Genomic DNA, 25,086 nt, shown 5'->3' on the forward strand with positions numbered 1-25,086 from the left:
TATTCTTGTATCAGTTTTAAGCTTTGGCAATATTAAAGACTTTTGTAGCTGCAAATGGAGCGTCTCCGATATATTTCAAATTATCGGCATAGAAAGCGGAAACGACTCTGGCTTCTTTGACTAACACTCCCAGAGGCACATCCAAACTTTCACGGCAGATGTTCAATTGCTTTTTCCTCCCACACCCGATATAACTTGTCCTGCGTGTGACCTCTGGCTATCTGGTCCCGTTTCCTCCATGTGGTCCAATGTAGCTCTACAGAACACAGCGATGACACTGTTGGGGATCAGAGGGTTCATTTCTTATGTGGCGTGATGGATGTGCTGTGAAAGTTAACATTCCCAGTGTAGATCACGGCGTATCGAGGGTGTTGTCTTTCACACATAATTTGCAGTTTCTGGACAAACACCAAGAACATTTTAACAAGAGGGGGGAAAAACATGAAAAAACTGAAATTAACACTAATCCCATAAGAGAAATGTGTGTTTTATATTTCCACTCCACGTCTATATATGAATTTTTGCTCCATTATTGAGTCAAGCAGATTTGATTGTATTCGCTGGCATCCCAAGAGAAACAAAACAAATACTTTCAATTGAATTCTGAGCAGTCGTACGCCATTGTAGTGGCCATGGCGTCATGGACTGCTGGTAGTTTCCTTCTTCCCAGCTGGACTTTAACATGTTTGTCCATGGAAACATTTTAAAGTCTGAGTTTCTTTGTTCAGTTTTTCTGATTTCTTTACATTTAAAGTTTTTTTTTTTTTTTTTCTGATGTGCAATCCCTGTCACTTACTGTTCACACTGTTTCACCATCGCCTGTTCCTGTCTTCAACCTCCAGTGAAAGTGTTTCATAAAAAGTCAACAGATTGCAACTCCATCCTTATGAAAAATTAACGCCCTGTCAAAACAGCTCCCAAACTAACACTCTTACGAAGCTTTATTTTTCTTTCATTCAAATAACTGCTGAATCACAGGGGTCTTTCACATTCAGTGAGGGGGATTTTATTATGAAGGCAATACAGTACATTTCAATACAATGCGCAGTTGATACAAAATGATTACTTTTATTAAATACACAGTGTCGGGTGCAGTCCAGCAGGAGGCAGTGTAAAGACAATCGCTGGTACTTCAAGCTGAATATCCATTTTAAGATATGTTTTATTTGCCAGAAAGCAGTTCACTCTCCGCATTGTTCCAATACAGTGTAAGGTCATACTGCTCACTGGGCAGGAAGGTCTTCCCTCACAGTCCAGTCCGTTTCCTGCTCTCCTCTCTGAGACCTCAGAGAGACACAAGCGAGTCTGAGGCCTTTTTTTTTAGATGGTGTCATCCAAGTGTTCGTGCAGCCTCTCTCCTCTGTTAGCGTGCTTGTGTCTCCTGAAAAGAAACCAAGTGTCCAATTTAGATCAAACGGCGGTGTCAAGCTGTACACTGGCTCGAGTAAACATGACTATTGTTTTGTCAGCAGATGCAGCCTGGCCTGTCGTGTTGTATGTGTCACCTATCATGTGGGAGGACACTAGCTGTGCAGCGTTTTGTTGTTTTCATTTGGTACCCTTAGATTTTTTTTTTAAGTCCTTTTTAAAGCAGCTACTACCAGTGTCTTATTTCCTCTCAGCCTATGGCTTTATCATCGGACCATAGCCTGAAATGAGATTTGCGTCTGCTCTTGCCGGTGTGAATGTGCATCACTGTACCTCCACAGCAGGAATGTCAGCACTCCTCCAAACAGCAGCAGGAGGACAAAACACACTACAACAGCTGTTGTCCCTCTGGCCTCTGTCTCACAAGGTGCTGTCAACCAGGACGAAGATGAGGGGGAAGAAAAAAAACACAACATGTGACATGGCTGCCCTAAAAGACCAGAAAGGTTCCCTGCAACAAGTCTGTACAGTCACTAAACTGGAACAGAAAGGGCTAACAGGAGGTATCCTAAAATGCACCGACTGTCTTTGGATCATCACGCCTCTTTGTCTCGGCTGCTTAGCAGCAGCGGTGGTGACGGTAGTGTTTTATTGATCGCGCTGTGGAAAATCCTATATCACTGAAACACCACCAGTGCTACAATTCACAGAACGAAATGCAATAAGGATGAGGTTCAAGATAAACACAAGCCACGGTGTAAAGGCGCCTGATTTCTGAACGCCCGTGACACAACACAGCGAGCTGACTTTCTTTAATAAGACGTAAACAGACATAGCCGGCTTTTAGTTTAGACGAATGAGGGTTAAGCGTTACGATAATCTCATAACCTCTCAGCGGTTGAATAGGTATTCAGGTCATCTTATGTAAGTAAAAATAGCTTTGTAGCTGTGCCTTTACAAGAAGTTTACTTAAGAAAAGTATTAATTATCAATATTAAGTATTATCAACAAAATGTCCTAAATCCATCAAGAGTCTAAGTATGCATTATTGCAGAATGTTAACTTGTTATCTCTCTTATTACTAATGTATGAAGATGTATGCAGCATTTGTAATTTTGCAACTGCTTGAAATGGAGTAAAATCTACTGCTTCATATCCAGCTTAATCAGTTTAATCTACAGCAATGCATGATTAAACGTGTGAATTTAACAAGATGATTATGCAGTATGTTTTATTCTGGAATTTATTGGCACGAGTGGCATAAAACGTAAATACTGAAGTGAAGCACAACTGTACTTGGCTGTGAACGCAGCCGGCATAAAATGTGGATATGGTGAACTGTTTCCTATTCACACATTCAGCAGACACAGAGCAACATTGGTATTCATTTCGAGTTGAGCTTTTGGACCAATATCACATAAAATCCAACATGTTTTATGTTATATGTTCACCAGCTGGTTGCAGTGTTTGCGTCTGCCGTTATTGCTGGGCGGGTAGTGTAGTATATTTACTCTTTCTGGCTGAAAACACCTGCCTGCTGCAGGAAAACGACGCTAATATGAGCGTGAACCAAAAAAGTTGCAGGCTGTACGATGAAAACAATGAGGTGGAATATGCTCTGTATCAAAGCGATTAGTGCAGCTTTAAGTGAGATGAATGAATCTACTTAACGGTGGCAAACTGCACTCCAGCCATACATCTCTAAGAACGGTATCATTTGTTTAACATAGAGGAAGAGAGAAACAATATGCTGTCGGCTCGTACCGGCAGTGTAGGTGGCAGAGCTGTAGCCCAGCTTGTTGCTGACCATGCAGGTGAAGTGGCCACAGAATGGAGTCATTGTCACAAACAATGTGGTGCCATCTTTGGAGACTCTTCCCACATTCTTGGTGATGGCGACTCTCTCGTGGAGCCAGCTGAAGTTGGGTTCTGTCCCCCAGGCCTCGCCACAAACCAGTACGGAATGAGACGCATTGATGCTGACGGAGACATGGTGCACTTCCTCTGTAGAGACAGATGAGAGCGGGTGAGGAAAAGAATGTGAAGAGGCGAAAAGGGTTGGGGTTGGGGGGGGGTAAAATGCAGATCCAGATAGAAATATGGGATGTGAAGTGGGCATCTATCTGTTGCAGAATAAGAATCATGGCACAAGGCTGTCCAAGACAAAGAATCACGGGAGACGTTTTAATGCTGTCAGGAGAAATTGGCTCCGTTTGAGAGACAATAATGAGAGTGAGGCGTAATGTCGGAGAATGGGATGATGGAAAACCCTGGAAGCTGAGGGAGCAGATGTAGAGAGGAGTCGAGATGACGGACTGATACTGTTACAGCAGATGGATGAGAGTAAAAGCAAGGAAGCTTTGACAGAAAACTGGAAAAAGATGAGATGAGCCTGAAATCATCATCAGCACAGAAACAAAAGGAGAGGACCCAGTAATCCAAACACACATGCAGACTTATATTTCAAGTGTTTCCGGATTAAACGAGACATCCACAAACAACGTAGCACATTCACTACACTGTTGGTAATCATTAAGCTCAACACTTGAAAGGCCAGGGCATAGTTAGCTGATGAGTATCTAAAATATTTCTGCTTACTCTGAGATTTAAGACTTCTGAAAGCTTTTTAAACAGATAAAGAGACGGTATTTAGGTCCCCGTCTCCGCACGCTGCACGCTTCTGGCTTGTCAACTTCTTTGATCCTCCTAATCTTATGACCATTTCTTGCCAATCGTCTTTAATTAGTGCTGCGACTAATGATTATCTTCTGCATCCATTAGTCTGTCTGATTATTATTATTTTTTTTTTTTCCAACTCTTCAGTCGTTTAGTCTATAATACATCAGAACACAAAGACAAATGCAAATCTCAGTTTCACAGAGCCCGTGTTGTTGACTTTCAATTACTTATTTGGCCTCAAAAAAAAAAAAAAAAACATCCAAAGGGATTCAAGTTGTTGCATCCAATGTCAACTATGAACTTCATCTTTTAAGTCAACACAGATGAAAAGTGCTCAGAAGAAGTGGGGAATTTTAAAATCTAATGCCATGACAACTAGGCAAACTCCATCTGTCGATATTGACAATGAAATACTGGCGGCTGCTGAATGGACCTTGATGTGACGTGTTTGTTGTCCATGAAAGGGGCATAAAGTGAAATAAGATTGAAAATCTCTGCAAATCAATCAATAATCTCCATGAGAACAACTTAAAGAACATCACACCCCATGGTACTTTGAACACGGCCCCCCCCCCACCCCACCTTGCAAAATGAAAAAACACATTGGAGGTGACGTTGCCATGTACTTCAGGGGCGTGTTGTACCGGGGAGTGTCACAGACATCCTGTTGTCCTCAACTGTTGGTGTATTAAAGGTATAAACTCAAGTTACTCTTTAAAATGTAGTTATTATCATAACTGTCGATCTGCCACTTGACAGATTAATCAACCAACTGTTTCGGCAAAATCTACAACTACCGACTTCACAGTAACTTCCTTCACATACTGCGTGTCACACTGTACCGTATGTCCTGACGATGCAGTGTGCAGTGGTCTTGGCCCCCGTATGATCCTCCACAGTCACTGCGTACACGCCACTGTCCGTGCTGCTGTATCCGTTAACCTGAAGCGCCGTCTCCTGCTGCCCCATGTTCACGTGGACGTTCGGCCTCGTGCCGGCACACTTGAGGCCTCGGCCTGAGCACGTGGCCAGTGTCGCTTTCTCTGGATGAAACCCACTTTCGGGCTCCCGTTCCCAGGACACCACTGAGACCTCCTCCAGGGGTCCATTCTCCACCCGAGCTTTCAGATCCAGACTGGAGCCGGGGATTACGTACACGGGCTCCTCGTTGAGGATGTGCACTGACATACACCGGAGCCCACATGGCACTGGGGACAGACATTGGACCAGTTGTTAATGCACGCTCATCAGAATGGTGCATCGACTTGCACGTCTCGTACAGTTTAAAGTTGTATTCAGTTGACCAGTGTGACCCACAGTATTTCATATTCAGCAGTTTTGACCTTTTGACTTTTGGAGGGTTTGCACTGTTTGGGTAGAATGGGACTCTAATAAAACAAACACGGGCATAATACTTCATCTCCGTCCTTAGCATGTACTTTATGAATATGTATGACTGCATTAATGTCAAGCCATGATTTATAGAGCATGGCAGCCATGCCTAATGTGATATCCATCAGAGCACATCAATACTCTAAAATCTGTGACAAAACTGCAGCGGACCTGGTAGGCCTCTGTGTGTTTACCTCAAGGCGCATTAATCACGCATTTTAACGTGATAGGCAGTGGACGGAGGAGATATAAATAATGCAAATGTGGGCAGTAATGCAAAAGGCCGTTTACAAGAGTTATTTTACGTTGGCGTGGGTGCAGCATCTAAACATCTTTCTTTGTGTTCTCAGTGAATAAACTAATGCTGCCGCCTTATCTTGCACAGAGGACAACAAAGAATTAGAGGCAGAACATTTAAAAAAAAAAAAAGTTTTAAGCAGAACTCATTAGGATGGTGGTTAAAATGATAAAAAAAAAAACAACAACTTACTGAAGAGAAGCAGCAGGACAAGTCTCCAGCAAATGAAACGCCGTAGATCCATAACACCTGCTGATGTAGACGGAGAAACACAGAGAGGAATTTGTTCATGACCTCAGCGACAGCGCACCGTTTCCTCTGTACTTAGTGCAGCAGGGGTGCCACAAGAACAAGAATATTAACGCCACCTCCAGAGAAAGTGTGAAATTAAAATGAGAGCAAAAAACAATTAAAGAAGCATGTCCCTCCTATTAAAAAAGTAATCCAAATGTTTTTTTTTTTTTTACTTAATTTGTTGGTGAAGTATCCAAAGAACAACTGCACTGGCACTGCAGAGCGCACCAGAATCAGAAGTTGGAACAAAACAGGGACAGGTCTACTGCCAAAACTAAAATGAACCCCCTCAAGCACAGCTGCTCCAACAACAACAGAGAGGAAACACTGATAGCAGCAGGAAAAACAACACAACCTGAATTCATTAAAATATAACCTGCAATTCTCTTTGCTGTTTACTTCGAAGTTACCCACATCAATGCCCCCATCCCCCTCTCCCACAGAGCGGTATTCACCTGCCTTGCCAAAGTTGAGACAAACAATACAGCGGAGCCAGAGCTCTTCCACTCTCACGATCACTCTCTCAAAGGTTAAGGTGCAGCGCAATTCACTCTGCCAGTAGATTTACGGCCCCAAAATAAAACAATATCTTCAAAGCGGTTGCCATTGCATTGCAGATAATCGAGTGGAAGATGACAGCTCCTAGATCTACAGCTGTTGCTGCAAACCACATAAAACGGGAGTAAAGATAAAAAAAAAACTACATTGAGGACTTCCCTCCCCTCTCTCTGGCCTTTCTTCTCTGATTGTCAGGCCCAGTCAGTGAGTCACAAACTGTAGGCGTCACCTTGTTTTTTAAGCAGTTTCCTCCCCCACCCAGAGGTCCCCCCCTGTTTCCTGTACAGTAAAGGCTTCTCTTTGCTTTTGTGCTTTAAATAAGTGCACTCTCTATTGTAAAGGCACCCCTTCCTCATTCCCTGCACCCCCACCCACCACCACCACCACCACCACCACCCCCTCCTCTCTTCTGACCTGTGTCCAAGCACATGCTTGCACGACAATACAACATGTTCAATTTGAATTTTCACACGCACTATTTGTAAACAGAGATAAAATGCAGTTGGTATTCTTATGAAAGGAAACCAGTGACAATGTTGGAACTCGGTCTTATGAAATAGGCTTTGTACTGCGGGCTGCTTATCCACTACGAACACTATTTGCCCTGCAGACACAATGCACTGTCTTGGCTTTGGATTGTTAAGAGGAGGTAAAACATGACTCACTCCATTCTTATTTATTTTCAATAATTGTCTCTTGCATGCGGCTGAGAAACACCTTCGAGCACGTACAGGGAACGCAGACGACTTTATTTACTCGTTCCCCTGGGAAAGTGTCTGTGAAATTGGAGAAAACCCCCTTAGATTCAAAGTCTGCCTCATAGACGGTATATGTGCTGCCGATTTAGTGGAAGCACATTAAAATTAAGCTCAAATTCGGGCTTTTTCTAACACATGAATCAGAATTTAAACTCCAGCCGGTTTCAACAACTCTGAGAAACATTTCTGTCAAACGAGCTGAGGTAACCTAACCGAAGGCTCCAGACCAGCCACTAAATAGTATATGAATAGACGAGTGAGTTGTCAGCTACACACCTCCTTTACGCCACTAGAGCAGTGAAACATAATGACATCACTTATTCTGGGGTTAGCTCTGCAGCTCCTCATTTCACGAAATGCATCCTGGGGCACAGATGTAACGAGCGATTTTAAACTGATTATAAATCCATTTGTATTTGCAGAGGGTTTATGAATAATCATGGGAGTCACAGCTGTGGCTCCCACTGAGTTCTTTGTCTGCAGAGGAGTGCTGTTGGCTGGAGTTAACCAGTGGGTGGCACTGATACATCAGCTGAAAACTAGCAACACTTGGCCCTCACTTGAGTTTCTCTCTCCTCTGCAGACATCATCGCGTGCTTCTGGTTCCATGCTAAATTATTCAGGTCTACTTTTGCTACACAGTAATCCATAACATCGCAGAGGCCTGTAAATCGAGCAAATAATGTAAAGTATTAGGATGCTGTTACCTCATAATTTCGGTTCATCAGATCATAGCTGCCATGTAGTGCTGTAGCCAGGGCAAACAGAAATGACCTTCAGTTATCAATGTTAAAAGGAAAACAATGGCCATGTTGAGAGAAGTAGATAATTATTCTCTGAAGGTGATGTGGTCTCTGCCAAACGGCTACCAGAGTAACACTGCGTCTCATTGTCGCATCAATATGGATTCCATTTCTCTAAAAACCCTCTGGCAAAAAGTAAAAGGGTAAAAAATAAGGTTAAATCAACTGCATTTGTAGTTTCTGATGCTCTTTGAACCAGTCTTTGTAGTATACTTACTTTGGAGAGAGAAAATATCAATAACACTTTTTGGTATTTGCTCCTGGATATTAAACGCCATCATTACACCTCTTTTGTGATTGCTTAAACACCATTTTTGAAAAGGGGCACTCAGCCACACACACACACACACACAAAACACACCACCTCAGATCTTTTGCAAAATTAAAAACTTCAGTCCAAACTATACAATCCTTTAGAAAAGTTCCACACTGCTGTGCTGAATCTCTTTTTTTTTTTACTATTTCTTCTTTTCTAATGACAGTCTGAATTTCACTGGGTATATGAATATATTGACCAAACACAACACTGAAGACCAATACCGCACGTTGTCGACAATATTTATTTCTCTCCACATTGTAAAAATCAGTCAAGGCGTCAAAGCTTGCACTGAAAATCGGAACGGAGCATTTTCTAAATAGAATATATGGTCCACAAACACAGCAGAAACATTTGTGGTGACAAAAAAGAAAGCTTGACTTAAAGCCCTAATCATCTTTTCGCCCTAGATGTGGCCGTAACGCTTCATCATTTCTTGCAACACAGCGAGGAAAAAGAACGTCTCTTGAAGGGCGAATACCATCCAGGCACAGACCCTGCTTCAGTCTGGTCGCAGGCGTCCTCCATGCTGCGTAGTCTGTCCAAAGATGAGAGGATGTGGGTCGTGCTCCAAGGATTTAAGTTGACATGCGCGGAGGAGGACCCCCAGTCGGCGCTGTGATGTCACCACCACGTTGGCCTGGGACATCCAGAACAGCTCTGTGGCCAGTGATGTTTCTCCCTCCTCTTACTTTGGGCAGATCGAACCCTGCCAGACGATACACTCATGTGGGATTGCATCAGAGTGGTCTGGGGAAAAGACAACATTGTATAGTTCAATATAGGCCTACTATAAATGTACATATAAAGAGGTTCTGTGTGGAATGCCTTACTTACCTTCGCACGTCGCAGGACTGTCCAATGGCACTCAGTAGAGTTGTTTCTTCAGCATGGGATGTGTTCCAAAGACCGGACCCCGTGTTGATGGAGAGACGCACAGTATTAAAAGCTGTGTGGTCACCGAGGATGTTTGTTTCTCTGAGGCTTATCACATTTTTGGCCACAGCCACGTGTACGACGTCTCCATCTCCCTTCCTCCCCAACGTCCTCGACCTTCAGTCCTTTGTAGAGCAATCACATAACCTGATGATGGTGATTTTCTCTTCTGTAGACAACTTCAGAGAGAAGTTGATTTCCACTCGTGCTCTTGTGAAAATGTCCTGATCACCGCTGCAACAGTATCCCAGCTGAGGGTGGTCTGAACTCTCTGCCCAGCGTCTCTCAACGTCAACCCTGTGGTCTTCAACGTGAACAATCAATGTTGCTCGAATCCCATCTGATAAATCTGGTTCTTCTTGGTCCGCGTCCTCATTCAGGTCCACCTCTGCCTCTTCCTCTTACCGCAGCTTTGCCTTCCATTGTTGACGGTACACCCACCTGCTGCCTGTTTGCAGCGCTCAACGCCGCATTGGTGAGTTTACAAGTAAGCTCCCGAGGGTCTGCACACCTGACACCCGTATTTTATCAGCTGGTTCATAGGGATGGTGTTTTGCAATGAAGTGCCTCGAAAAGGCAAAGATGTGTCATGGTGTTAGATTTGTGCAACTAACGTAGAGAAAAGTGTGTGTGTGTGTGTGTGTGTAGTGTTTTTCAGTAAGTGTGCTGATGATGATGTGCCTGTAGCTGTGCAGATGTGGGCTGAGATTTTGCTCCTTGACTGCCAGGTTTCAGTGTTATTTTTAATTTTAGTGTGAAAGCAAGTATTCAAAACTATAAATGCAGAGATGGAAAGAAACAGGGCACGTTTATTCAAGTGCTGTACTTAAATACAATTTTGAGGTACTTGTACTGCGCTTGAGTAGTTGTGTTTTTCATGCTTATATGTTTTTATGCCATTGCATCTTTAATTACTGGATAATTTACAGATATTTTTTATAAAAAAACGTTCAGTTACATGATAAACTTCAATGGATGAAAATGCCTGTTTTAAGTATTCTAAGCCTTAAGCAAAAAACCAACAATACAGCGATGAGCAATACTCCTTTACAAGTCCTGAACTCAAAACCCAACTCAGTGAAAAGCACATCAGTATAATCAGCAAAAGTGGAGAAAGTAAAATGACTATTTCTGCATAAAAAATGGCCCCATGTGACAGATATAGTATACAACAGTGTATTATTATATGATATTACAGTCTGGGACTGATGCATCAATGCATAAGCAACATTGTACAGCTATTTTAACTACTTTCTATAACCTACTTCAGTTTAATCTACATGAAAGCACTGTGTTTTTTAAACTTCACGATCATCCTTCAGAAATCTGAAGGCTAAATAAGAGTACTATATATGATCTGCCAGTGAGTAAAGGCAGTGGTGACTGTAGCCCACTGATGAAGAGTCCTTACTTTTGTAGAGGTTTCACCAGCTGTCTGTCCGGTCAGCGTCCCCGACTAAAGTCAGGAGCGGCGTCCATCACCCAGCGGCGGCGGGTCCGCAGAGAGGGAGGCGGAAGCGGCGCAGGCTGCTGCTCCGTCCGGTCTCTGCTGAGCTGAGAGAAACGAGCTACCACGACCGGACCAAGACAGAAAAGGTCGACGACCACACGCGGGGAAGCTTTAAAAACAAGTGCAAATCCAAAGAAGCAAAATCGACCTTCGTGGCCAGAAACAGTGAAAACCTTCCGCCAGAGCGCTGATTGGGTCTAAAGGCCCAAAAAAAAAAATGATACCCGCAGTTACCAGCTCCCACCAGAGGCGGCGCTGAAGAGCCCGAAACCCGGATCCCGATGAGCCGTAGCTGCTGTGTACACCTTCTGGACTGTGGCTGCGGCCCCTTTAAGAAAACAGGTGCGTCCTGGACAGGTAATAGAGGAGAAACAGGAAATAGACCCATTAGTTGGCAAACACAAAGCCAAACGGAACCTTATTTGAGCCCGAAAATGAACATGAGGGTCGGAGGAAAATCCTTCGGTAAGTTTCATATGCAGATAAGTGAAGTGACTGAGCGGAGAGTGTGTCTGCTAGCGGCTGAAGTGAAAAGTATACCGCAGTCTTTATTGTTTGGAAATTATATTTAATAGACTGCTAAAAACTGTTTAACATTATGACACAAAATTGATTTTGTAATCTGTGTTCAGACCGGCCTGACTGACGACATGAGACGACCTTTGCCCCTCCTCAGTCTGTCACTGGCAGGTAAAACATTTTGCTGTTTACCATTTGATGGCAACATTCAGCTGGTTCAAAGGGCCCACAAAGCCTCCCAGGCAGAGTATCGATAGAGTCTGTACTGTGGGGAAAAAAACAGGCCAGGGGAGACAGGCTGAGGTATTCTTGGCACGTTTATAAAACAATTGCATTTCAAGCAGAAAGCTCGTCCTAACTGCTCTTAAACCTGAGCGGCTGCATTCCCGTCTGTGCACTGACTACTGAGTGACGTGATGCCTTCACGGCCTCCCCCCCAGGCTCAAACATCTGAGCACCACGGCAGATTCAGAGGGATGGGGAGGTCACTGTTTCTGTATTTGTATGCCATTTGGTGTTCTGTTGACAGGAATGGGCAGTATTGTTAATACAGCAGCAATGACTGTGTGGTTGGTGTTCATGCATGAACAATAGGCCTCCTACCAATACTGATACTTGGTTATTGCTTATGAAAATATCACTTTAAGTATCATTAATATGTTGTATAGGCTCCAGGTTGCAAAAGTCACACAGTCCATCCTGGCGTGCATAACAACTTTCTACAAAATGAAGAAAATGAACAAAATGAGTTGAATACCCAAACAAATCTCACTTTTAGACTTTTTGTTGTTGAATCAATGTAATTAGCTCCATAAGTATGATCTTAAGTCTGGTCATTCTCACAACATGCACAATTTTGAAAACATTGCTGGTGATCATTTTGTTTTTGGCAGCAAATCCCACAAAAAGATGAAAACCAACAATAGTTTGATCCCACTGAGGAGTATTGCCTGTGTATCTAAAGCCTGTGTCTTATTCCTCTGTGCCACTCTGACGTCTATTGTTGTTCAAAAATGATTAAAAACGCGTGAATGAGCCACGCTGTGGACACTTGTAGCTCAGCGTGATTCAATCCTACATGCTGTAAATACCCAAAAGGATGCCAGATGCGTGTGGCTCTGCAGAAGAAAATAGTTGACAGCATGCACGTTTCATTCCTGTTTGAGTAGCAGTCTCTGACAACTACAGTGCCTAGCTGTATTTACCTCACCCTTTAAGTGCACTGCATTTTATGTTTGTGAAGATCGTGCATGATGGGTACCAAATCAGTTATGTATCTATTACTGTGGTATCAATTTTCCCATTAAAATTACACATTGATACATTTTAATAGTGCTGGATGCATAAAAACGAACAAAAAAAAAATAAAAAATCAAGCAGCATAGATCTTTTTAGTATTTGTGCTGCTGCAGCAAGATGAGCACAGACAATTAGCACCAGGAATGCAAATTACATTTTAATTTGTTCATTAACTACGGGTGTTTGTTCTTGCATGAAAGATAATAATTAAAGTAATAATCAGCAACATTTTCATACGTTAAATATTCATTTTGCTGCTATCTATTGGAACTATTACAAAATAGTGATTCAACCTACACAGCTTATGAAAGCTTTTGGCTTTTTCTATTCTAAACGCCTGGGGTTAGGTGGATGTGTCACAAACAAGAGAGTTTTATTCATCATGCATTTCCAAACAACAGCTGTTAGTTTGGAGTAACTGTTCTAACCATTAGACTGACCCACAGAAACCTAAAGTCCACCAAGAGACAGTAAAAACCTTCCTGGCTGCCAGTTAATCTCTGTGGTTTCCAGTTTTATCATCCATTCAGTTGTGCTACAGTTGCTAGTATGACTTTTGGGCTCTCTGCCATTGTTCATTCGAAGGTAAAAACCTGCACTTAAATCAGTTTCATAGCTACATAGTTGCATAATAGTTGCATAGTTCTAAATTAATTGTGACAACTGAAACGTGACTCTTGCGGTCTGGCCTCATAAAAACAATCCAACAGCACCTGAAGGCATCGGCAAGGCGCTTTGCCACTCATGGGTGTTTCTCACTTATGACTCATGACTCTTTATCTTTGTCCCCACTGAAAAAGCAACAAGGCCATTGAGATTTTTAATCAGGCCTTGACACACTTGTCCTGAACAACTCGGTGTGGGAGCCTGAATGAAATCCATCTCATGTCATTTTATACTCCGCTCCCCTGTGAAAATCGTGTAAAGGCAGTCCAGCGAGACTGATCAGGACCATATTGATTTGATTCACTATAATTCATTGGCGGGAGCGCTCTTGCGTGGTAGCTTTATATGCCAGTAAGAGGGCATTGAAAATTCAGACCGGGTTTCCCTGCCTGAATCTGTAATACCTACACAAACAAGAGGGAGGACTGGCAGCTAAACATAAAAATACAGATTTTTTTCCTCCCCTATCTTCACTCACATACAGACTACAAATGGACAAACGGCATACAGCAGTTAAATGTCTGACTGTGTAAAATCAATGATTCTTTACCACATTGTTTTTTAAAAATTACCTATGCACCAATGACTCTTGAGAGGAGAGACGGCAAATGTGATTTTGACAGGCTCACGTTAAGTCGGGCTAACAAAAACACAAAATAGATGTTTAGCTTGGGATCACTTACAATCCAAAGAACATGGTGTAAAACCTACGAGGGAGGAAAGAGTGTGTACCTTTCTAATGGGTTTTTACCCCCAGAGGCCAGTCTGTGTGTATCTATAGATTTTGTACTCTGCAGTGGTGAAAGACGTTTTCAGATCCTTTGCTTAAGTAAAAGTACCAATATATCAATTCAAAAATGCTCTATTACAGGTAAAAGAGGCACATTGACAATGTCATTCAAGTAAAGTGTTCTCAGAAGTTCAGTTAAGTTAGTTAAGTATAATTTTAAGTCACGTGTACTTTACCAAAGTACTTGAGTAAATGCACTTGGTTGCTTTCCTCCAGTGGTTCTCTCTCCTTTTTGTTTTTTGTTTAGTCCTCCTCTCTGCCAGTGTGCTGGCTCAGGACCAGGTACAGATCCAGTTCCAGAGAGACCCGGTTCTGGCTCAGACTGGCACTGAGATAGTATTCACGGTGCTGACGGTGTCCCAGGTCTTGTCCATGACATGGCAGTACCAAGGAGGAGTCACTCTGGGCCTGTGGGCCGGAGGAGCGCCAGTGGTCAACCCTGTGCCCCAGTTCGAGGGCAGGGTCACCATCAGCGCCACCCAGCTCCGGATCGGAGGCGCCCAGCTCCGAGACGCAGGGAACTACACGGTGGAGGTGACCCCCTCTGCTACAACAGGCCTGGCCTCTAACTCCAGATCGATACAACTGAGGGTGTTTGGTAAGAGATAAAGAAGTGCGCCTGTGAGTTCACTTAAGAGAGAAGAAGAAGAGGAGGAGGAGGAGGAAGACGACGAAGGCAGGCGGGGAGGGGTGGTGAAGTGTGCAGGCGATGGTGTTAAGGAGGAACAGAAAGGAGTAAACAGAGAAGAGGGAGGATTTGGGGAGTAAGAGAATTAGTCTGGGAGGTATAATGAAATTAGTGACCCATAGTAGGCGAGGTAAAATTAATGAAAAAGGAGGAGGGGATGAAGCTAGTGGCTCAGGGCTTTATGCTAATTAAAACTCATTTGATATGCAGCGCTCATACTCTTAGATGTGTCATATTGTAACAGCCTAAATGTAGCATCACATTTACATACAGTACATACAGTACATGCATTTATTTGTATCCTGTACTGTAATGGAGCCCGAACAGCCGAGTGCCTCTTGTTGTTTTCAGTCATCAGCCCACGCTGGAGGGACGACGTGCAGTCTTTCTCATCCCTCCCACCACCAGCGCTAATGGGGGTGGCAGGGTGACCAAATTGTTAGAAGCACCAGTCTATTATTGCTGAAAGGTCACATCCTGCAAACTCAAAGCAGCTAGTTCGTGTCACGGAACATCCGCGTCCTTGAGCGTGACTCTCAACCTCCCACTTACTCACTCACAACTTGCCGCGCAAATGAGAGCCAGCTAAAATCCTAAAACCCAAAACGCTTCTGCTGAGTCACGGGTGAGCAAAAAATGCGAGTGATTTGAGCAATTTGGTAGTGGCTCAAATGTTTTTGTTTGTTTGCTGTCGCTGTCGTGGTCCTCTCTTAGTCACAGCCTCCTCCGTCCGCACGCCCCCTCTTCTCCCTCTCCAATTATTTAACTTAGGCTGCCCGCCAAGAGGCATCTCGGCTACCACTCATACCGTCTGCCCCCTTATTCACCATCTGTGCCTCTATCTGAATCCTGTCCCTTCTCAGCTCTCACTTGCTTTGATTACCACAAATTTTCCTCAACAGAAACATAAAACTACTTTCTATTGTTCTGTCACTCCAGCTTCTGAAGCGAGCGCTCTGATGCTCTACACCTACTGTAATGGTGTCTTTTAGAAAGCTTTTCTGGGTAACTCTGCTTTTGCAGCTCTTTGGCAAAATGTTTTTTTTTTTTTTTTTTTTACTCTACCTGTAGATGCAGTGGCCGGGGTGAGTCTGTTTGTTCCCTCAGTAGCGGTGGAGGGGAGAAATGTGTCTCTGAGGTGTACGTGGACTGCTGGGACCGAGGTTAGAGTCCAATGGGGCAAAGGAGGCTCAGTCGTCACCCCTGACTCCAGGATCACAATCTCAGAGGGATCTCTGATAATCAACCCAGCCAGACGGGGCGATGCCGGGGAGTACACGTGTACCGTCAGCAACCCTGTCAGCCAGTCAGCTGCCACGCGGAGCCTCACTGTCTACTGTGAGTTTGCGATGATCAAGACAAGTGGCGGCTAATCTGCCGTAGCCACTGCAAATAGCAGTAGCTCATCCACTGTTCACATTGCAAGGACGTTCTTCCATAAGCTTAATGAAGTGCCTGTAGTGTTGTCTTGATCACATCCTTATCTCTGATGTAACAGTCTCTCAGTAATATCCCAAAACACCCAGTCATCCCAGCAGCATACTAAAATGGCTTCACATCGATGTCCTCTAACATCAAACAGAGGTTTCTTCACCCAGATGAGAAATGCATCCCTCTATGGGTGTTGTTGTGGGGCTGTGCTTGCTCTTATAGAAATGTGAGTCACGCTACAAGTGTTCATCCCAGACACCAGAACTTAATTTGGTCATATAGCGTAAATTTGGAGCATCACCATTACAGGGGCAGGCCGTTTGCAGTCCTGCTTTCTGATTGAAGCTCATAAAACTGAGGGTGCAACGAATGATTATTCGCAATTCATCTCTTGGATATTTTTTTGAGCAAATGCTCAAGTCTTTGAATGATCAGAAAAGACTGCAAAGTTGCCGTCACATTTTCCCAGAAGTTAAGTTAATATCCTGAAATGAATGAAGTGGTTTTGCCTGGCCAACAGTCCAAACCCCCAAAACATTTGATTTACACTTATATGAAACAGAATGAAGCACATTTTTCTTGAACTTTTAATTAAATATCAGAATAGCTGTTTTCATTTTTTGTTTCACATTTTGGGAAACAAATTTATTTGGTATCTTGTAGAGAGTTGGAGGAGAACACTGATACTACTCTCATATGTCCATTAAATGTGAAGCTGCAACCAGTTAGCATGTAGCATGGCCTGAAGAACAGGGGAAACAGTTAGCTTGGCTTTGAGCAAAGGTAAATAAATCCACCAAGTTGTGGTATTACAGGGGGTTTATGCTGGATTATTTCCTGGACAGGGTAGTAACTGGTAACCAGCAGAGACCATCAGGAAGTGGGCAAATAAGCACCAAAATGTCGAAATATCCCCTCTAATAAAACTCTGACTCTGATGATAAAACTCTTTTTTACTTTATATATCGTAAATGTAGCTTGAAATATAAACCATACTGTACTGTCAATTGTAAACTAACATCAGACTCTGTTGAACGTCAGGCTGCAGTAACTCGTGTGGGAAGTATCTCCTCATGATGCACTACTTTCTTCAGCCTCTGATTTTGAATGCACAACGCCACTCACCTGCCAATGACAGCCTACTGTGAATATGACATATCACACATAGATAAGACACATGTTGATTCAAGAGGTATCAGCCATCTTGGTTTTATATTTAACATCCATCCGTGCACAGCTCCTACATTAGCTGAGTAAAATGCCGACAAGATCAAAGAGCGCTCATCAAAATGCTTTAGCCAGATGAGGCATCTTAAATCCAAAATTGACAAAATGATAAACCCTTCAAGCAGAATATATAATCGGAGCACTAGAGGCAGCTTTTGTTTTTTGTTTTTTTTTTTGGGAATACAGATTTTGCTTGCTGCACTTTTGAACCAAATGTTTTTGATGCTGATAACGATGTCCTCTGATCATCACCAAACCAGATGGACCCGACACCCCCGTACTGACCAAGGACACCCCGAAAGAGTGCGTCGGGGGAGGGAATGTGTTGGTGGGACAGACGGTGCGTCTCACCTGCATGTCTGACTCACTGCCCCCTGCCCTCTTCTCATGGCAACGTGACGGACAGCCGGTCGCATCCGGGCAGCCGGACAGCGGGGTGCTCAGCCTTCAGACCTTCTCAACGAATGAGAGCGGCCGATACGTCTGCATCGCCAGAAACGGCATTACTGGAGGCTCGTCGGAGCAGGGGACAGACTTGGCCATCGTAGGTGAGTTATGGTGGACGCTGACCTCTCTGTGACTGATAATGATGACGGTTGGTTTTGGACTCCGTCCCTGTATCTGTCTTCTCGACAGGAGAGGGACAGAAAGTATCCTGGGAGATTGATCTGGTGAGAATGTGGTCAAAGTCATTCAGTGACTTTCACACTACTACTCTCTCTCCCCCTTTTATTTTCATTTCTTTCCCTCCCTGTCTCTCTCTTTGCTAATACTTTATCTTCCTTTTTTAGAATCTTCCCCTGCTTTTTTTTTTTTTTCCTTTTCCTCCCCTTCTCTGTCTGAGCTCCAGACTCATTATCTTTATTAATTTCCCCCCTCTGACACCATTCCTTCTATTTCAGACACATGTCTAAATGCAGGGGAAGTGGTGGGGATTGTTATTGGCTGTTTGCTGCTGATCATAATCATCGTGCTCCTCATCGTGCTCATTGTCTTTCTCCTGCGCAGGAGGAGGGGTAAGTGTGTTTGTGATCTTGGACATTTTGTTCGCCCATTTTTCATTTCATTGTATAGTATGTTGAGTAAAACACTTGGTAAAAGGCTTTTTCATGATCTCTATGTCCATTTGTACTTGATGTGAGAGCTCAGGCATGTTTTCTTGCACTGAAGTGATAAATTGTTTTGTTATTTCTATTATTGCAGCACAACAGAGACAAAGGGACGTTGTGTTTGTGGAGAAAACAGACCCAAATCCCAGGCCTATAGTAAGCCACAGTAAAGTTTACATATGATTCACTATTGATTTTGTGTTTGTCTTGTCCATGTGATGGTGCTACAGGGCTTTTCACAAATTAACCCCCTTATTCCATCTTTCTTTTGCCGCCTCTTCTCTCCATCCCCTCATTTTTCATCTGCTCCCATTAAGCCTCCAGATCCACAACCTAATGGTGCAAGAGATTTGGGCCAAGGTCCCCAACCCCCCCTCTATCACTCGAACGCGCACACGCGCCACCCTGATCGCTTATACACAGCCCCGCGTGAAAGCCGTGGCAACCCACAGACACTGCCACTGAACGGCCTGCATAACTCAGACACACACCAACACAATGGTCGCACACAAACAAACAGACTCCTACACAATTCTCCTCACAACACTAATTCATACCCACACAATGGCACTGACAACCCGGCGTTCATGCACACTGAGGCTCAGAATGCAAACACACTCCCAAACACACAGCAGCAAAATCCTAACATTCTCATACAGGCTGGCACCGCCCAGGGTGGCGCCCAGCCGCCGGCGGTCCACGTCAGCCTCAACACGCTGCCAGGAACCGCCCAGCAAAACAACAATGCACAGATGCCCACCATTCATGTAAATCTGAACTCCTACTCAACCAATGGCCAACACACTCAGCAAGACAGCTCATTCCCTCTTACCACCGCAGCCAATAATATGGCTTCACAAACCCAGCAAAACTTAATGCATGCGGGCCAATCACATCCCAGAATGCAAAATGGGCAGTCCTATCATCCTGACCCACAGGTGAACGGTCACATAGAATCAGGTCACCAAGATCATCCTGGACTTATCCCGACTGGGTACACACACTATAATCGTAACAACACCTCTCAGCGAAATGCCAACACACAGACATACCAGCAGGAGCCAGAGCCTCGTAGCAGGTCTGATAGAAACTCGAGTAGGCATGATACCAGTGTCAGCTCCTCCCGTCGGCAGATGCCATGGGATAGCCTTCATGGGACACCAGCGTATCCCATGGGCACGCTTCAAAGAGGACAGACATCGCTTGACATCACCTCTGACACTACAGACTATACTACCCATCCTCCCATACGAGAGGCAAGAACAACAAACAGGTCTCAGCCTCGACCTCAGAGCCCAACCTCTTCCCGGAGCAGGGCTCCACCCAGACAAGATGCACCATTAGTGGACAGGCAGAGACGGAGCCATTCAGCCGATCTTCGAGGCTCAAACACTCGCACTGTAACACAGCTTGAGGCTGCACACCACATACAGAGAAGCCCCCGCACACAAAGGGAGAGTGCTCAGCGAGACATTAGAGGTTTGCCTGGTAGCCAGACAGCCCCCAGGCAGGAAGCCACACACAGCAATAACCCCCAGGCAAGGCCTCACATGAGCCAGCCGCTCTCTGTAGGCCGCCCTGCTCTGTCACAAGGACCCATGACACAACAGGGACTGACTGCACCTCAGGGTGCAGATACAAGAGCTTTGGCTGATCCTAATCACCTACCACATGCACACATGGCCCAGCAACACAGAACAGCGCCGATCCAAAACCCATCACAAGGCCTGGGCACACAGACTGTCATGCATGGAGCCAGTCAGCCTGGCCAAGGAGGCACTGCTCCAGTCCCATACTCTCCTGCCCAGCCTAATCCCAGTAACCTAACCCGGGCTGTACTCTCAGCCCACACTGAGAGGGCTCAAACATTTCAGACCCGGAAACAACAGACACAGGCTGCCCTGCTTCACCCTGGACCACAGGCACAGGCTCCTGCTGCTGGGGCTCGGCACCCACCGGCTCCTCCTCCTGTTATCCCCCTCGCACAGTTCCAGGCCCTCCCCAAGAAGCACGACCATCACAAATCCCCAGCTAGAGGTCCCCAGCCCCCCAGACCTCCTGTTAACATGCCGGTACAACAGCGCCCCGATGTGCACCACCATCCTGCCACCGCGCCCGCCAACCATCATCACCATCCTGGAAATGGCCACATGCATGGCCACAGGCAGGCCCATGCTCATGCCCGCGGCCACGGGCACCCTGCCCACTTCACCCACCCACGGCAGGTGAGATAGACACAGCACGATAGTTTAACAGATGCCATATTTGTGTTGATATTCACATATTTTCAGCACATTGTTCTCTCTCAGATGTGCACTTATGGCTGTCACAGCATGTCATGCTTCCCGTGTACTGTGCAGTGTTATAGGCCTGCCTCTACCTGTTTCCTCAACAGTATGTGTTCTTGTCTGTAGTGTGCATTTCTTGAAGGATTCCTGACAGCACTTGGGTGTTTCATTTTTTTTCGATCGACAGTCTTTGCAGTGTGATAAAAATGTATTTAGTCCTGAGTGTTTGTGACACTCTGGCAGTTTTTAAAAGTAACATTGTGTGTTAGAGGTTCCATCTCTTCTTCTGCATGACATGTTGGGAATGAAGGGTTTGTTGTGTCTTTCTAGCAACAGACTCACAGAGGGAGACCAAGATGATGACAGGTGTCAGCAGACTCACAACTGTCCCACATCCACCGACACAAACAAACAGTTGACAGACGTGATCCAATATACCACCAAGCAAGACTGACTGCACAAGGTTCTGCACTCAAAAAAAGCTGTCATACCCTGGTATCAAGGTCCTAAAGTCCGTTTTTTTTTTTAATAAAAGAAATGAACATGTCTCCCGTGGGGATGATAAAATGTTACGTTTTGAAATACAGTCCTGCTTTCCTAGAAAGATATGACAAATTATCTCAAAGAAGGAGGCTTGATCTGCCCTTTTAAAAATTTCCTAAATTAAATCAACTAAATGTTACTGAAGGTTTTTATATAAAATGCTCCCCCCTCTCAACAACCCCTCTCTCTCACACACACACACACACACACGCACACGCACGCACACACTCTTTTACCTAGAGCCACATGCATTGTAAGATTTTGACTTCTGAAGTATTGGTCATGCATCAAACTTTGCCAAGAGCCCGCTCAGAGTAGACAAGTTCAGTGATCCATAGCTCACGCCCTGACATCCATTCATCATCTGAACTAAACAACAGCACCTTGACAAAATGCATGACTATCTGCGTGTATCTGACACTTAAGAAGATCGAGTAGGGACAGACAGTAAATGAGAAGGGAAGATGGTCTTGCCCCCTGGGAATAGTAACAATTATGAAAGAAGGAATTATCCTTTGGGGTTGTCTTAATGCACATGGAACTATTTATTTTGCGCCGTCTGTTTACAGATGCCTCTCATGGCACTTCTCAATTAAGCGGATTCGCCTCAGTGACTCACAGAAGTAATGCCCAGTTAACTATGAAGGGGATCCCACGAATGGATGGGCGCTTGTTAATTAAATGCTTTTATGTGACTTAAATGACTTGGAAAATATCACACCCGCGCATGAATGAGGTCAGCACAAAGACCTGAGCTGACACGCTTTCTGCTGAAAAAGCCCAGCGTAACAATTTACTGTCTGCACTGGGTCATGGACAGCACATTAAAAATGATGGGAAGTCACTATTACTTTTACAGATTACGTATTTATTGATTTATAGTGTTTTTATGTGGTTTTTAAACTTACGGGAGTACTTGTGAAATGATTATTTAGGTTGCACCAATTAATGAGAGTACTGTTGTTTTATGAGTACATGTGACCAAACTCATATGGAATCACAAGGGGAAGGCTGGTGGTTTTCTATGTTTGTGTCATTGTCAACAAATGCACTGAAAAGATCGAGGCTAAGAATGAACTGATCCCAAGTATTGTCTGTGGAGCCAAAATGTGATAGATCTCATTCTTCAGTGTCGTAGAGCTCAATTATTGTCAAAAACCTAATAAATGCACATCAGTGAGCCACAGAGTAACATTTGGTGACATGGTCCATCATTACCATAAACATGGGTGCCATAGTCTACTGGAGTTGATGGCACATACAGCATCCTGTGCCTGTAAATTCTTACCAGATCACCAAATGTCTATAAATCCACCACTGAAAATAGTCTCCAACAAAAACACTATTTACTGCAGCATTTGCTAAAAGCTACAGTGCCTCGCTATTTCAGGAAATTACTTGGCCTTTTGTGAAAGCAAAAGTACTTTTGTGACCAGTTTTTAAAGATTTACGTTTTCAGGAGAAACAGATTAGCTTGGGACGCACGAAGAGACAGACTAATGCATAGCTTTTTTTCTTTTTCTGCCTTTTCATGACTTGTTGACGACAAAAATAAATAAATAAGAATTAAAAGCAGGGTAATGCCAACCATACCCTTTAATTCAAAATATCCAACATCCCAAATGGAAAACCAGCATTATTAAATACACAACACATCTCCCAGCTCCAGCCAAACATGTGGTGCATGAGTTTTACTTTACTAGCTATTGTGCTGTTTTAGGAAAAATAAAGCTTGTAAATAGTTTATGCAAATGTTGAATATCCATGTGAAATGCTACAAGCACAGTATTTATCTTTGCTTCTCATCAAGGATTTGTACATTGGGCTTTATGAGTTGTTCCAAGATCTTGAGATTTGATTGACAATAAATATTTATTTTATTATGTGTGTGTGTGTTTGCTTATGACCCCGGTGAAGGCTCCTGTTAAGCAAAACCAAAAGAACTGTCAAATTCTGCACATTGCCTTATTTCCATCGAAGTGGAAGTTAACTTGTCTAGGCTATTCACAGCAGACTGCACAATCATGACTCTATTTTGCCTCTACTTTCAAAGTGAACACATTCCTCCAAATGTGAGCCTCTTTCGATTCGCAGAGCAAAATACCTCCTCACGTCAGACCATAAAAGCACATATATTACCTTTTTATTCTGCTGTTCCTCTGAATCTCAGAAGTGTTTGCAGTCTGAGAATATTTATGCTCACTGTGTCTATAGTGCTAATTATGCATGGTGCCTGTGTACACCGAGCGCTGCTGTTGGTTCTCCTCAGATGAATCTGTTCCTTCGGCTTGTTGTGGAGGTGCGGAGCGTGTGTTTGGATCACAGCTTCATCAGTCTCCCAATCCCCTGCTCCCACTTGCACGTCACCTCTGATGAACAGTCCTGCTGCTCACTATTGGAGACACTTCACGGTAGTCTAGCACTGTAATGAGTGGAGATGGAGTGCATTTGAGTACCTGGTACTAGAAAAGGTTACGGCATTGCATACCAGTTCCACATGAAAGCGGTGATTTATGAAAAGTTTGAAGCAGTTTTACATACGCAGTACTTTTTTTCTATAGTACAATAGTGCTCCTGCTGTCTTTGGAATGAAGTGTGTTTATGGCCTAAACAACTACAATTACAAGCGACTCTGTAGTCTTGAAGCACACAACGCAGTAAACCTTGAACGCTGATGTAGCTACCTTTCCCCGGCCAATTTGCATGGAAATCTGCTCGTGTTGTTTTAGTACACTGATTTACCGTGATTTACTGTGACTGCCGCAAGTAATTGTAATTGTTTACACATCCCTTTGGAGGCATAAATTAAAGGCAAACATAACTCAAGTGCACCGTGTGCAAATAGGGCATTTTTTTGTATTGATGAATGCTTGTTTTGTTGTGTGTCAAACTGCTGCAGAGAACTTTCCTGACTCTAGCGTGTAGACAGCCAGTGTTGATTTTGCTCAGGAGACTGCAGGAGATCTGCACAGAAAAACTTAGCATAGCATAAGATGGCCAATATAACTGTAATCCAATTTTAATTTAAATTCAGTCCAGCTCAGCAGGCATACATATTTTTGTAGATTTGATGGCATCTTGTAGTTTGAAATAACGTAGGAGTTTCCATAAGGCCCTGGCAGAATTGTGAAGTTGATGAAAATTCACCTTTCTTCCTCTCTTTTGTTCCCTGCAGTGATGATTTTTCTCCACCACCAGGGAGAACAAAGAGGTCAGGCGTGATGGTCCTCATATCATCACTGAAATGAACTAGAAAGTCCTTTGAGATCCATGTGTCCATCCCTGTCAAAGTGTCCTTGAGCAAGACACTGAACCGGTGCCTCTGTGCACTGACCCCCTTAGCTGAAATGCCACATGAATATTAGTCTCAGAGGAATGTGAAATGAAACAAATTTGTGATTGAACTTTGCACACCAGGGCAGCTGTGAAGAAACTCAACATTTTGAAAGCGTGACCTTGAATTTATAGCTTCAGTCTGTGCCACAGCCATCCATCCATTTAAAATGTCCTTGAAGAGGACATTAAATCCCCAACAGGTCACTAACTGTAAATCGGTCTACATGGGAGTGTCTGAAATGTAAATCGCACGTCCAAACTGCACTGTTGCATCCAGG

At 44.0% G+C, this 25,086-nt stretch overlaps 2 protein-coding genes across 4 annotated transcripts; one reads left to right on the forward strand and one right to left on the reverse strand.

Moving 5' to 3' along the window:
• Positions 1 to 1,004: 1,004 nt before the first annotated feature.
• LOC139205547 (uncharacterized) lies at positions 1,005 to 10,964 on the reverse strand. 3 transcript variants are annotated; one of them, XM_070835799.1, is made up of 6 exons: positions 10,814 to 10,964; positions 5,930 to 5,989; positions 4,890 to 5,255; positions 3,133 to 3,372; positions 1,702 to 1,798; positions 1,005 to 1,381 (listed from the first exon to the last, which is right to left on the reverse strand). In XM_070835799.1, the coding sequence occupies exons 2-6, from the start codon at positions 5,979 to 5,981 to the stop codon at positions 1,321 to 1,323; spliced, it is 816 nt and encodes a 271-aa protein (XP_070691900.1). In that variant the 5' UTR covers positions 5,982 to 5,989; positions 10,814 to 10,964; the 3' UTR covers positions 1,005 to 1,320. The 3 variants fall into 3 exon arrangements, with proteins under 3 accessions (XP_070691900.1, XP_070691903.1, XP_070691902.1); XM_070835802.1 differs by lacking the exon at positions 10,814 to 10,964 and adding an exon at positions 8,055 to 8,078; XM_070835801.1 differs by lacking the exon at positions 10,814 to 10,964 and adding an exon at positions 6,487 to 6,615 and having other exon boundaries at positions 5,930 to 5,986.
• A 340-nt stretch (positions 10,965 to 11,304) lies between these two features.
• LOC139204766 (uncharacterized) lies at positions 11,305 to 20,764 on the forward strand (the record flags this gene model as incomplete). The annotated part of the gene is made up of 8 exons (XM_070834760.1): positions 11,305 to 11,377; positions 11,545 to 11,602; positions 14,434 to 14,784; positions 15,946 to 16,212; positions 17,793 to 18,080; positions 18,435 to 18,548; positions 18,736 to 18,797; positions 18,959 to 20,764. Coding segments are annotated over exons 2-8 (2,928 nt in total), but the record flags the coding sequence as incomplete, so codon positions are not given.
• Positions 20,765 to 25,086: the final 4,322 nt, after the last annotated feature.

The sequence above is a fragment of the Pempheris klunzingeri genome, chromosome 8 (genome assembly GCF_042242105.1).
Source record: "Pempheris klunzingeri isolate RE-2024b chromosome 8, fPemKlu1.hap1, whole genome shotgun sequence".
Classification (NCBI taxonomy): Eukaryota; Metazoa; Chordata; class Actinopteri; order Acropomatiformes; family Pempheridae; genus Pempheris; species Pempheris klunzingeri.

Bases quoted from the DNA above. Each gene is read 5' to 3' on its own strand.
- LOC139205547 (XM_070835799.1), bottom strand. From the start codon at position 5,981: ATGGATCTACGGCGTTTCATTTGCTGGAGACTTGTCCTGCTGCTTCTC. The intron at 5,256-5,929 runs GTAAGTTGTTGT...GTCTGTCCCCAG, and splicing joins TGTCCTGCTGCTTCTCTTCA to TGCCATGTGGGCTCCGGTGT. The intron at 1,799-3,132 runs GTACGAGCCGAC...CCTGGTTGACAG, and splicing joins CTCTGCCACCTACACTGCCG to CACCTTGTGAGACAGAGGCC.